Source organism: Ochotona curzoniae, unplaced genomic scaffold (assembly GCF_017591425.1).
Source record: "Ochotona curzoniae isolate NIBS_2020 unplaced genomic scaffold, NIBS_Ocur_1.0 scaffold_4506, whole genome shotgun sequence".
NCBI classification, from domain to species: domain Eukaryota; kingdom Metazoa; phylum Chordata; class Mammalia; order Lagomorpha; family Ochotonidae; genus Ochotona; species Ochotona curzoniae.
Window position 1 is genome coordinate 48,588,796 of NW_024467119.1, and position 13,292 is coordinate 48,602,087.

The 13,292-nt window shown below is 41.0% G+C and overlaps 1 protein-coding gene across 6 annotated transcripts in view; it reads left to right on the top strand.

The window, feature by feature from the left end:
* The first annotated feature begins 4,554 nt into the window (after positions 1–4,554).
* CAMK2D (calcium/calmodulin dependent protein kinase II delta) overlaps positions 4,555–13,292 on the top strand; it is a 268,816-nt gene continuing 260,078 nt past the window's right edge. For all 6 annotated transcript variants that reach the window (XM_040967308.1, XM_040967309.1, XM_040967312.1 and 3 more), the window contains exons 1-2: positions 4,555–5,316; positions 6,875–6,969. In XM_040967308.1, the coding sequence (XP_040823242.1) occupies positions 5,252–5,316; positions 6,875–6,969 (160 nt within the window). In that variant the 5' untranslated portion in view covers positions 4,555–5,251. The remainder of the gene's footprint in view (positions 5,317–6,874; positions 6,970–13,292) is intronic.

Here is a 13,292-nt window from a genome sequence, read left to right on the forward strand (position 1 = left end):
AATTAGAGAATGTAATATTATTATTATTATTATTTAAAATGCAGGCTGTGAATTCAGCTGAGCTGGGTTTGATTTCTTACCAGTCATGTCTTTGAATACTTTTTTTTAAAGATTTATTTATTTTGATTGGAAAGTCAGACACACAGAGAGGAGGAGAGACAGAGAGGAAGACCTTCCCTCCTTCCCTCTGATGATTCACTCTCCAGGTGACTGCAATGGGTAGAGCTGAGCCAATCCGAAGCCAGAAGCCTCTTCTGGGTCTCCCAAGTGAGTCGTGTCCTACGGCTTTGGGCCATCCTAGACTACTTTCCCAGGCCAGAAGCAAGGAGCTGGATGGGAAGTGGGAATGCCTGGATTAGAACCGGCGACCATGTGGGATCTCCATGTGTGCAAAGAAAAAGCTCCCATTTCATCATTTACTCCCCCAAAGCCCCAAAGAGCTGGGGTGAGGTATAGGAGCAAACCAAAGCTAGGATTTAGGAATGGTCTTCCTGTTGAGTGGCAGAAATACAACTACTTGGTCTATTAATGCTGCCTCCAAGGTTCCAGAGTAGTAAGAAATCTGGAGCCAGAGCCAGGGATCAAACGCTAGTTTCTGATGTGGGACATGACATCCTCACTCTAATTACTAGGCTAAGTGGCCAACTTTATCTTTCTTTTCAAACCTATCACCAGAGACAGTTAAAATTCATTTTCCACAAGACAGTAGAATGAACTTCATGAGACAGAAATGAAACCTAGTCTCACATTTTTTTCAGTGTTTTTCCATTTCTTCTTTTAAGTGCTCCTGTGCCTTTTCTGCCCACTTCTAGCACACATTTTGCTCACTACAAAATGAGTAGTTGCCCAGATTTGACTTTTTTTCAATATCACGCTAGTAAAATGCTCTTCCGTATATATTCTTTTTCTTCTCATTCATTCCTTTTTCTGCAGATCCCATTTCACTCTTTTCTTATCAAGGATGTGTGCACCATCAAAGCAAACAGTCTACTTGCTCATGATTGCCTACCTCTTCCATTATACTAATCTTTAATGAATTGATTTAAAACCATTTTGTTCCACCGAAAAGTAGAATCTAAAAGTGCGGACATTTTCTGTACATTATATTCTAGAGCGCCTGGTCTAATAAGAGAGATCTTCAAAAAGCTTATGGATAATTCATGTTAGGAAAACAATATTAATGTATTTCAAGTTATTTTTTCATGAAACATTTTTCAATTCTGCTTCCTGCAATTTTTCAGAAATGCCTGCATACACATGCTTTTACAAACATAGAATTTGTAGAACAGACATAGCAAAATTAATGGCACCAATCTTCAAGTTCAAGCTACAGGGATACCTTATTTCATCACTACTACTCTGTTCTTTGACAATTCATTCAGCTTAATTGCCTCCACCTTCAAAAACACCTTGCACTCCTAAACTGACAGCATACCTTCCTCGTGAAACAAACTAAACAGTGTGAAAGAGGTGTTTGCAAACAAACCACTAATTGAAACCTGCCAGCCCAAGGTACAATAAATGAATGAAATAGTATTTAAAATGTGAGGATTTTTAAGGAGATATGTGCATGACTCTTCCCACAGATAGCAAAATCCAAAGCCTGGAACTCAATCTGGGCTTCCATCATGGGAATCCAAGTATTTGAGCCATCATTTGCTGCCTCTTAAGAAAGTAGAGCCAGGACTTGAAACAAGCACTCTGTTACGATACACAGTTATTCCAAGCAGGGTCTTAACACTGCACCAAATTCCCAGGCCACATATTGCCAACTCTTGGCATCAGCATCTACATGATGAAAAACAATTTTCAGCTTCTGAAAGATAATTAAAGTTTAAGCCACTAATCTGTAGAAAAAATTTAAGCTTTGAAAATGAAGAATGATGAGGGAGATGCCGCCATCCTCTACTGTTGTATTAACTAAAAGAAGGGTATTGGCACAGGAGCAAATAAAATAGGCAGTAATAAAGAAACCATATATATAAAGGAATATATGATTTAAAAAAAACCGTTTTTCCTAATAAGTTTGAAATGATACACTATTCAGTTAATGCATTGTCATATGTGGCTATACATTTGTAGGACAGTGAAAGCAGATCCTTTTCTTATACCATTCACATCAATAAGTTCCAGACAAGAAAAATAACAATTATAATAAGTATATAATATAATACATTGGCAATTTGCATGTACGTCCCCTGTCCCTACCCTACCTACTACTCAGTTCCTGATTCCTTGGTAATGCCTCCATCTTCCAGTCTGCTCTTGGGAGCAGTCAGCTCAACATATATGAAGAAATGTAAATACATCTGTCTCTAAACCATCCTGTGTTATTCTGTTTAAGAGTTGGCATGCTTTTTTTTAACTCTGTTTTGCACAATTCCTGAAATTATGTTGAAGTACAATACAAAAAACAGAAATCTTTGATTACTATCTTGCGGAGTTTCAAATGCCAAGAACAATTAGTATATATTGTATATTTTAACTAGTCCAAAATACAGATCAAAGAACAAATATAGATTAAGCAAAAAGGTTGGCATAAAAGCAATATGCATATATGCTTATTGTCTAGCAATACATCATTATTTAAATCAGTTATGTTTCCTTTTCTGTGTTGCACAAGAATCATAATCATTTACAATTATCAGCAATTTAAATAACTGAGATAAATATAATTATGTAGACTTAATTATCTGAATTTTTGTGAAATTATTTTTTCAGAGTTGTAAAACTTTCTATTATACTAATCTTTTGACTGAACTTTACTTCTGTTTTAATATTAGAATCCAGAGAGAATATTAAGCTATATAACTTGGTGTCACATTGCTAAATATTGAAAATATATGTCAAAAAGCTTAGCAAGTAACAGATTGCGGCTCCCCTCCTCCCCCTTCATTGCACAGCTCAATCATTTTCAGTCAACAGGGTTCTTTCTTTTGTGTAGTTTTCGGTAACATGGTTTCTTGCTACAAGCCATTTTTGCTTTAAATGCTTGAAAACCAAAACATGTACAAGGTTCAATTTTGTTATGAAATTTATGAACATCTTGAGTACTTCAATAAAAGCTTGTTCATTGTCAGACCAGCATTCCCCAGATCGGAAAATGACAGAATTCATATTATTTTTCACTCTGAGAAAGGCGATTTATTAATAGCCTCTGAGAGCAAGCAACAAAGCTGTTACAACTGAGATTCCCCTTAACTTCAAGTTCCCCTTTATCTTCCAACTGTGAAAGATTAAATCCATAATGAAATCTCAAGGATGAGTTCATGAGCAATGGGATTTGCAAGCATTTTACGGCCTCATGTAGAACAAAAGGAAATCATCTGAACAAGACTGCCTCTAAACTGGCAATCGCATGGTTTAATCGTGATGTAGAATTGAGGCCCAGAAGTTGTTTTGAGGCTCAGTGAGAATTTATACCTATTTTAAATGTGAGGTATCATTCAATTCTTTTCCTAGTTACAGAAAACAATGGCAGTTGCGCTCCTGAGCAGTTCAGCAGGTTTTCAGCCTTGTACACAGGGTACTCCTGTGCCACTCGGGCCGAATCTTGGCGCAGGCAGGCCCAGCACACAGGTCTCCTTCCCCTTTTTCCCCTCGCAAAACGAAACAGCCAGGACTCGCTCATGTGACACGGGTGACGTCAGCCCCTTGCCGGGGTCGCGTGACCCACACCAACTTCCCGCTACCCCGCCCCCGCCGCCGCGCGGGAACTCTCGCGAGAAGTCGCCTTACTATCAGAACTTGCTGAGGCGAACAGGGGAGTTTGCTCTGGAGAGGACTGGAAGGTGTGGCCGGGCGGCCGAGTTTCTGCTTTCTTTCTGTTCACGTTCAGGGCTGGAGCAAAGGCCTTTGGGGGCGTTTGCCGGAGCCTGAGCAGTCCCCCTTGGAAAACAGCAGGGGAGACGGCTAGGGAGGTGCCCGTCAAGTCTGAAGTGAAACGTGGCGCACGGGCCGTCCTCGCCCTCCCTGAAGGAAGGGGCTGAAGGGGAGAGAGAGAGAAAAAGAAAAGCACCTCGCTGGGCGCGGGAGAGCCGCGGAGGGCACGGCCCCGGCCGGCTGGCGCCCCAGCGACGCCGCGAGCGTGTGGGGAGCTGGGCCCCGTCTTGGGGTGCCCACATCCGGCCCCTGCCGTGTCGGCCCCCTCGGGGCCGAGGGGAAGCGGCAGCTGCGCGCGCCGGGGCGCAGAGTCGGCCTAGACGGGCCTGGGGTCCCGCGCCCCCAACGCCAGTCGCTGTCTTCCCGCCATTCGCGACTTGCCCCGCGTCTCCCAGCTCAGCAGTGCGCCCCCACTTTGGGGACGAGCCCTTCTGAGGGTTTAAAGGGGATCAGAGTGACATCTCCCCTGGGTCACCCAAACCCTTCCAGTCGTCTCCCGCCTTGCGCATCCTCCTCCACCCAGCTCTTTTGCCCCTGGACGGGTGTGCTCCGGACTGATATCCGGGGCCGGAGTCGCTAGAGGGAGGTGTGGGGCCGGCGAGGAGGGGGCTTCGCGAGGGAAGCGGGGCGGGCTGGCGGAGGGAGCGGCAGGAGGAGGCGCCGAGGGAGGAGACGGAGGCCTGGGGGACGGCAGACGAGGCTTCGCCCGAGCCCAGCGCTCTTTCCTCCGCTCCCGGCCGTCTGCGAAGCCGCGCGGACCGGTCGGCAGCGCGAGGTTCCCCGTGGGCGCCGCTGCTGCCGGCCGCAGGGAGGCCGGCCCCGGGCGCGCACGCTCGGCCGAGCCCCGGCGCACCCCGCGCGCCCCGCTGACAGCTGCAGCTGGACTCCTGCGCTCGGCTCCCGGCTCGGCGGCCGGCCTCGGGCCCCTCCGCACTCCGCCCCCTCGGGCTCCTCTCGCTCCACCTCTACCCCTCCTGCCCTCCGGTGCAGATCATTTCGCAACTGCCTGCTTCTTGCTCGCCCCGCGCCCGGCTGTTTTTTCCATTCCCGGCCCCTTCTTCTCTTGAGTACTTTGCCCCCTGAATTTTGGGGAGAGGCTGCCAAGGAGGGACGAGCGGAGCGTCCTGAGGAGAAGGAAGAAGCAAGGCCCGCAGCGGGAGGAGGCTCAGCGGGCTGTGGGGAGGAGACCCCACGCCGCCCTTTCTGGTCATCTCTCCTCCCGCCCCGCCCCTGCGCACACTCCCTTGCGGGCGAGCTACTTTCGGCCGAGGAAAGTGAGAGCGGCCCTGGTGACAGCGCCGCGGGGCCAGTCCCGGGGAATCGCGTCTTGTCCGTCGCGCTGCTAACCAGCGCACAGCCGCGACCAAGGATGGCTTCGACTACAACCTGCACCAGGTTCACGGACGAGTATCAGCTTTTCGAGGAGCTCGGAAAGTAAGAGCCATCGCCCGGCATCACATGTCCCCTTTCCAGCAGAGGGCGGGTCGCGTGGCCCCTGACTTGCTGGACTCCCGGCATGGGGCGAGGGAGTTTGGGTGACGGAAGGAGGGGGACCCCCAGGGTTATTGCTTTGGGGAAGGTGGTGTCTTAGTGAGAGGAGGTTACAGAGCAGGGGCGAGCCCCCTACCCTGATTGTAGCCCTTGCTGATAATCCTTAGCGCATGGTCTGCGCTCCTCCACCCTCTCTTGCACCGAGAGACTTGGTGAATTTATGATCTGCAGTTGTAGCTGTCATCCTGAGAAGTGTGTGTGCGTGTGTGTGTGTGTGTCCGTGCGCTCTCATGGACAGGGAACACAAACACACATAGGATGCAACATAGATCACGTTTTCTGTAAACAGAGTTGCCGCCCGGTCAGCGGGTGTCTCGGAGATGTGACCCAGGTTCGGGTGGCAACTTTGTGCCACTGACGGTGCCTGCCATATTTATTGATGCCGAAAGTTCAACTCGGCTTGGTGTGGAGTCGGCTTCACATCCAATAGTTGTTCTATCCAGGAAAGGGGCCACCCGACAGAACCCAACCCTGCCCCCCCTCGACAATGTCCATCAGTTTAACTAGGATTTACGTGTGCACCTTGGTGTTCTCTGGCAGGATTTATTTATACACAGGCAGTGGAAAAGCCCTCTGGAGAAAGGGGAGCTCTTCTGAGGAGTCGCCTCGCATGTAAAACGACCTCGTGTATCCAACAGGCGGTCGGTTTGGGGATGGTAAAGCAATCGGAGACCTAATTGGGACCTGAGCATAGGGACCTTAGGAGCTGAGCTATGAATGTTGATTTATGTAGCATCAGACCCTAATTGAATTCTTCTACTCTAGTTCCCACCACTGTTTATGAAAAGGATGTGTTAATATGCGTGCTGTTGGTTTGTACCATGAATTAAAGCAAATGTAAATATTTTATAACGTGATGAAAAGTATGTTCCTATGTACTGTCTGCTGGTAAAACATGGAGAACATGTCGGAAGAGCAGCTTAATTCAGATCCCTCCCCTCCCCCATCCCAAAACAGGGCACGGAGAAATCACCGTACCAGGATTGTTTTAAACCACACAAATATACTTAATATTTTCATTTTATTGAAAATGACCACCATATTTCCTTGCATGGAGACACATTATTTTTTTTTTCTACCAACATAAATAGGCAGCCAATTTTTGCTGTTTCTCAGCTCTGTTCTTTGCAGTGTTTTCTCGAGCATTTGGTGCTGTGTAAGTGTGAATTATAAAATGTTTTCAAATTTCATGTGCAAACAAGAATGGTCATAACTGGCACTTCTTTTATTTTGTTGATTAATAATGTGAGCCTCCTGTTAAGTAAAATTTACTTGTATGCATCAATACTAAAGAAGATCCTGGTTTCCAGGAAGGCTTGTTCATTTTCTGGGTGTTACTATAGTGCCTTGATACTGGACAGTCAAATCAATAAAAATGCTCAGACTGTGAAATTTTAATGGCTTATTTCATATTGATGATCTGATAATTATTGCTTTCCAGGGGGGCATTCTCGGTGGTGAGAAGATGCATGAAAATCCCTACTGGACAGGAATATGCTGCCAAAATTATCAACACCAAAAAGCTTTCTGCTAGGGGTGGGTATTTTCAAACATATTTGTTGGTTAGTTTTGTATATGGCTTTTTGGTTGTTGCTTGTGTTGTATACAGATGCATCATGTTGATATGATAGAGTTTTAGACTTAGATACCAGATTACATGTTGAGCTTTATTTCCTTCCTGAGTGTCTGTTGGTCTATACAGCTTAAGAATACATAAAGGAATACATTTCTTAGTATTTATTAAATTTTAAGAATTATGAGCAATAGCACCAATAACTATATCTCAGGCAAATAAGTGTCACTAGGTACATTACGCTTTTAGATCTTGGGTGAATGACTATTGGAAGAGCCCTAGGATGGAAAAATGTAAGTCTCACAACTGTCATTATTGCCTTTTGCTTTTAAGAGGAAAAATAGGTCATAGCTCAGTTGAATCATATATTTGAATGTAGTTACACTTGAACTTAATTCATCAAGGTATATTTAACAGTAATGGCTTTGGGAGGAAAAATTATGATTACTGTTTTCTAGGAAGCTCAGCTTCATTTCTGATGTTTCTATGTGCTGTTCTGATCTTTCCTTGGTCTTCTACATTAAGGCTTCACAAGCAATCATGTAATGTATTTTACACATGCTTTTTATAGCCACAGAGATAATTCATACTCATAAAATAGCTGTTGGCGTTAGCGAAGAAACTTGGAGAGCTCTTACTGCATTCTTTTTTGTTTTGGTGAACTCATGCAAAGGTACTTAATACTGACATGTTAGGCATTCCTATTATCATGGGTGCCCGTCTAAGGTATTTCCACGGGAATTTATGGTTTGATGAAATAGAAGTGAAATTTAAATGAGCAAAGTACCATGGTGTAAACTCATCTCAGTGACCTGGTTTATTTTAAGTAATGAGAGAAGAAATTCCACCAGGGTTAGTTTTCCTCATTTAATACATCTTTTAAAAAGTGCTTCTTCCCAGTGTCCTGGTATCGTTTGCCTCAGGTCTTTGCCACAGTTAATTTCCCTGTGAGCATATTGTAAATTCTACTTTTGACATGTACGTTAGGTTTAGGTTGGCATTTCAGTGGATTTATTGGAACAGGAATAAAATCTGATATGAAAACAAATGAGAAAAGTGTGCTATTGGTGATTTTGTTTCTCCATTAATTTCTATTCCCCCAAGAAAATTTTCACAATAAGAAGTTGTTAAGCTATAAATACTACACTGATTTTAGAAAAAGAGAAAAAGAAAAAGAAAGGAAAAGATAAATGAGCATGTGTAATTAGACTGTTTCAGTGCTTCTGTGTACTAGGTATTTTCAGCAGTGATAGAGCTGGTGTTTTCTGTTGATAGCGTTACAGCTCCAGTTCCTAATCTTTTAATGGCTTACATTTCCTCTGAAAGTAGATCAGTCTAGTTTTTTTTTTTCCTTTTACCAAACTCATTAATCAGAGACATCTTTCTACATTAACTCCAGTTCAGAAAACCTTCTGCGGATGGCAGATGTTTTTTCCCTGCTCAGGTACATATTTTCTTTTTCTCTCAATCTATGGAAGAAACATCTTTAACCAGATGAAATTTATTCTCCCTGCCTCTCTACCAGTATTCCTCACCTGTTCACACTTTGCTTTAAAAACTACCTACTCCCAAAGCCTTCATGTTCCCACTAGATTTAATGATTCCAATTATTCAAGATACGTTTAGGAAAATAACCAAGATGAAAGGCTAGAAAGCATCCTTCTTGTTCTTTCTATGAACTTTCATGGCTCTGGGAAACTTGTTATAATATGTTTTAAAAATTATTCTTTATTTTATTTGAATGGCAGGAAATAGAGACAGTTGCAAACAGAGAGCTTCCATTCACTGGTTTATTCTCCCAGTGCATACACAGCCAAGCCTAGGCCAGGCCAAAGCCATCCCAGAAGACAGCCCGAGTTTCCCATGTGGATGGCAGGGACTTGCGTATCAGAACCATCGTTTGTTATCTCCCAGGGTGGGTATTAGTAGGAATCAGAAGCCAAGAAGGGACTCCAGTCCAGGTATTCTGATATAGTATACTAGAGTCTCAAGTGGTATTTTAGGCATGGTAACAAAGGCATTATGTTAAGCTTGCTTTGTGTTAACCTGCCCCAGTGAGCTTGTGAACAACATCATTGATACTGGAACCAGATGCTCTGGCTTTGAATTCTGATTCTCTTAGCCACTAGTCACATGATTTTGAGCGATTTGTCTATTTTCTTTAAATCTTAGTTTTTTGTTTTTAATCTGTGAAATAGGGTAATAATTGAATTCTTCCTTTGTATTATTTTTCTTTGTGGAGTACATGAACTACTGTGGTATAAATGCACATCTGTCACAATATAATAAGCAGCCAGTGAATATTAACTGCTATTATATCATGGGTTTTATAATGATCAAATAAGATTACTTACAAATCAAAATTTGAAAAACATAAATCTATTTGCAGCTTTGATTTAGTTGTGATTCAACCCAGTTACAGTCTTGGCACCAAAGGTGTAAATTTGGTTCGTTGTCACCGATGTCTTCTAAAATTCAGTAAACATGGGAAAACATTCCTGGAGAGTTTCATGGAATCTTGTTAAGAGTCATTGAGTTTTATGAGAGTCACTGCTTAAACAGTAAAGTGCATTGTCAATTTTGATCAGATCTGATCACTTATAAATTGTAGGGGTTTTTCTTCAAATTGCTCTGCAACTTTATATTATTATACCAGTTAGAGCTGGTTGTTGTTTTTAAGTTTGTTAAAAACATTTATTGATTTGAATGGCAGAGTTATGGAGAGGGAGAGACATGACAGCAATCTTCCATCTGCTGGTTTGCTCTCCCAGTAGCTGCAATGGTAGGGGGTAGACCAGGAACTTTAACTGGGTGCCCCATGTGATGATGGGGCACAAGCACTCAGGCCAACTTGTACCTCATTGTCAGGTACATTAACAGGGAACTGGAATAGAAGTAGAGCAGCGGAAATTTGTATAGGTTGTTGGCTTAACCAACTGTATCACAATACTGCCCCCAAAGATCATGATGTATTTGTATGTTTGAATAGACTTTTTTTAAACCTATACTCAAGTTAAATTACAAACTCTTGAAGAAAAAAGACTTCATGCTTTAATTTTTCACTATAACATTCAAAATCTGCTTTTAATTTTTCAATATAGGATTCCAAATATAATTGCTCATCACTTATCAAGGATATATTCTGGGATACAGCTAGGGAATTTCATCATTTTTTCCAACAACAGAATATACTTAAGATAGCTATGACATCACAACGTGATGTAACTTTATGGGACCACCCTTTTATGTGCATTCCCATCTTTTACTAAATATTATGGGGAACATGACAATGGTTACAGAATTGAGGGTTAGAAAGGGCTCAATACATAGTGACTAGGATCAAATGTGGTTGTTAATACTTAAAAAGAAGTTGAATACTTAGTTTACTTCTAAAGTCTGTGAAACAGTGTATTAAGAGCAGATGCTTGCACTGAAATAGCAGAAAGTTAAACTTGTTACTAAAGGACTATACTATTGTGATAATATAGGTGAAATTAGTGGGAGGAGAAAAAGGAGAAGGATAAGGGGGTAGGAGAAGGAGGAATCCCAATATCTGCAAAACTATCATAAAAAATAATAATAAAAATTAAAAAAATTAAAAGGGCATATGTTTAAAATGCAAATTTTCTTTTAATAACACCTTGTGAGAATATAACATCTTAAATATTTTTAAAAAGATTTAATTCAAAGAGCTTTTTAAAAGAAGCTTTTTTTTTTTAAAGATTTATTTATTTATTGGAAAGTCAGATATACAGAGAGAAGGAGAGACAGAGAGGAAGATCTTCCGTCCGATGATTCACTCCCCAAGTGAGCGCAATGGCCAATGCTATGCCGATCCGAAGCCAGGATCCAGGAACTTCTTCTGGGTATCCCACACGGGTGCGTGGTCCCAAGGCTTTGGGCCGTCCTCGACTGCTTTCCCAGGCCACAAGTAGGGAGCTGGATGGGAAGTGGAGCTGCCGGGATTAGAACCAGTGCCCATATGGGATCCTGGGGCGTTCAAGGCGAGGACTTTAGCTGCTAGGCCATGCCACCGGGCCCGGAAGCTTTGTTTTTTAAAGGACTCTTTAATTGAAAGAGTTTAGGGGAGACGAGAGGAGGGAGAAGAGAGAGATCTTCCATGTGTTGGTTTACTCCCCAAATGGCCACATTAGCTAGTGCTGACCCAAGCCAAACCAAGATCCAAATCTTCCGAGTGGGTGGTAGGTACCCAACTGTTTGGGCCTTCTGCTTTCCCAGACCATGAAGAGGGAGCTGAATTGGAAGTGGAGCAGCTGGGACAGGAACTGGCACTTTTGTGGACTGCTGGAAAGCTGGCCTTGCAGGAGGATAGGGGATTTTTTTCTGTTATACCACACATTGGACCCTTAAAAAACTTTTCGCAGAAAGATGTTTATAATGATGATTATACCAATATGAAATAAAATGCAAAATAACATGCTTAATTTTTTAAGGTATTGATTTTTGGGAGCTGTGTGTGGCAATTGTGTGTGTATGTATCTATATACATATGTGTGTATATATATGTATATTGTGTATATATATGTATATATATATGTATATATATAATCATAGTTTTGCATGACTTTAGAAATCTAAGTCTTCAGTTTATCTGTTTTAAAGACCATGTAGGTCATCTAACTCAATTATTATTCTTTAAATGTAATATTACGATGAGAAAAGAGCTTGTCAATACATAGAGAATTCCATTGATGGAATTGTCAAAGATTTGGCAACATTTCTGCACAAATTTGCAAATCCAACTCTAAAGTTAACTCAGTATATTTTTTTCTGTGTTTGGATTTTGATGACTTTCCACCAGACAGTTTCAGTTGCATTTTTTCTCAGCTGTTAGTCACACACACCATATTTGGGAGACTCAGACTCCTGAAGAATTTCTTTCCTTTGTTGTTAGCACATGCATGTGCAAAACATTCCTTATACTATGCTGTGGTAGATAAATAATCACACCATAAGAGTGTGTAATTTGATTTCTTTGTAAACTAAGGAAAATTATAGAAGCATCTCAAATGTCTGATAATTTATATGTAATATCTTTTAAAATGTTAATTTGTTTAGAAAGTAATATAAGTGGTAAATAGATAATTAGAAGTTATATTATTTTGATCTCAGATTTTTAGTATGTAGCAATACTGATTCAATTTCCTATTTGATTTTCTACTTGAACATGATTAGAACCGTAACCTAGTGTCAGATTATGTGAAATCCAGGAGGAACTGTGATTATAGTTCAGAACTCACTGCACTAATGATTCTGATAGCAGAGGTGTTTGCAAACAGCCCATGCGATACATTATTCATTTTAAAACCTCTTGGTGATTAAATATTATTTGTGGTACAGTGATTTTCTGCCATTTATTTTCAAGTGTATTTCTGAATCACTAGAAACCACTTATTACCTGGCAAGTTTAAGGTCAGTGTTTTTCTACAATGTAATAAATTATCATGTAAGTGTGAAATGATGTATGCTAAAACGGAATATTTTAGTTGTAGTCAATTGATAAAGTATCAAGTTTTATATATATATCTGTAAAACTTCTGTTATGCAATTAAACCTTTTTTTATATTCTCTGATTTTGTTAATTCTTAAACTAATGATATTAGTAGAACCTTCATGAGGAGCTTATAAAAACTATTTAATCAATGAAAAAAACTGTTATATATCCCTAAGCAATCTCTTATTATATAATAAGAGTAGTTTAGTAGGGATGTAAATCCTTTTTTTTTTATTTAGGCATTCCCCAAATTACCTCGTGGTTAATGGAATGGAATTAGAAGTTGAATTGAGACTATGTGATGAACTAAGTTGTTCTGATTATACATTATTGATATAGTAAGTTGGGACTGTTTGGGAAAGCTAATATTTAAAGGTCTTATGATTAGACAGCACATGCTAAAAATTAATACATAATTTTGGTTTTTATATGTGGACTCTACACACAACTTTTCAGTTATCGGGCCCAGAAGTGACAGGTGTCATATTTCTTTTATGTCTTATTTAGTTACAATTACATCTTTATGTAGGCCTTGATGATTATTACCTTTTTTAAGTGAGTGAAAATGTTATTAATGTTATTAATATTCAAAGCTAACTAGGAAACAAATAGTAAAGACATTTCTTAGCTTATCTTTGAATCTGTGCCTGCTAAAAATGACAATATTTCAGATAGTCATATTTATATGTATTTGTTGAGTGAGTGGACAGATGAATAAGTCAGTAAGATCTTGTGTCTCAAAACAGACATAAGTTTCAATGCAAATAAAAT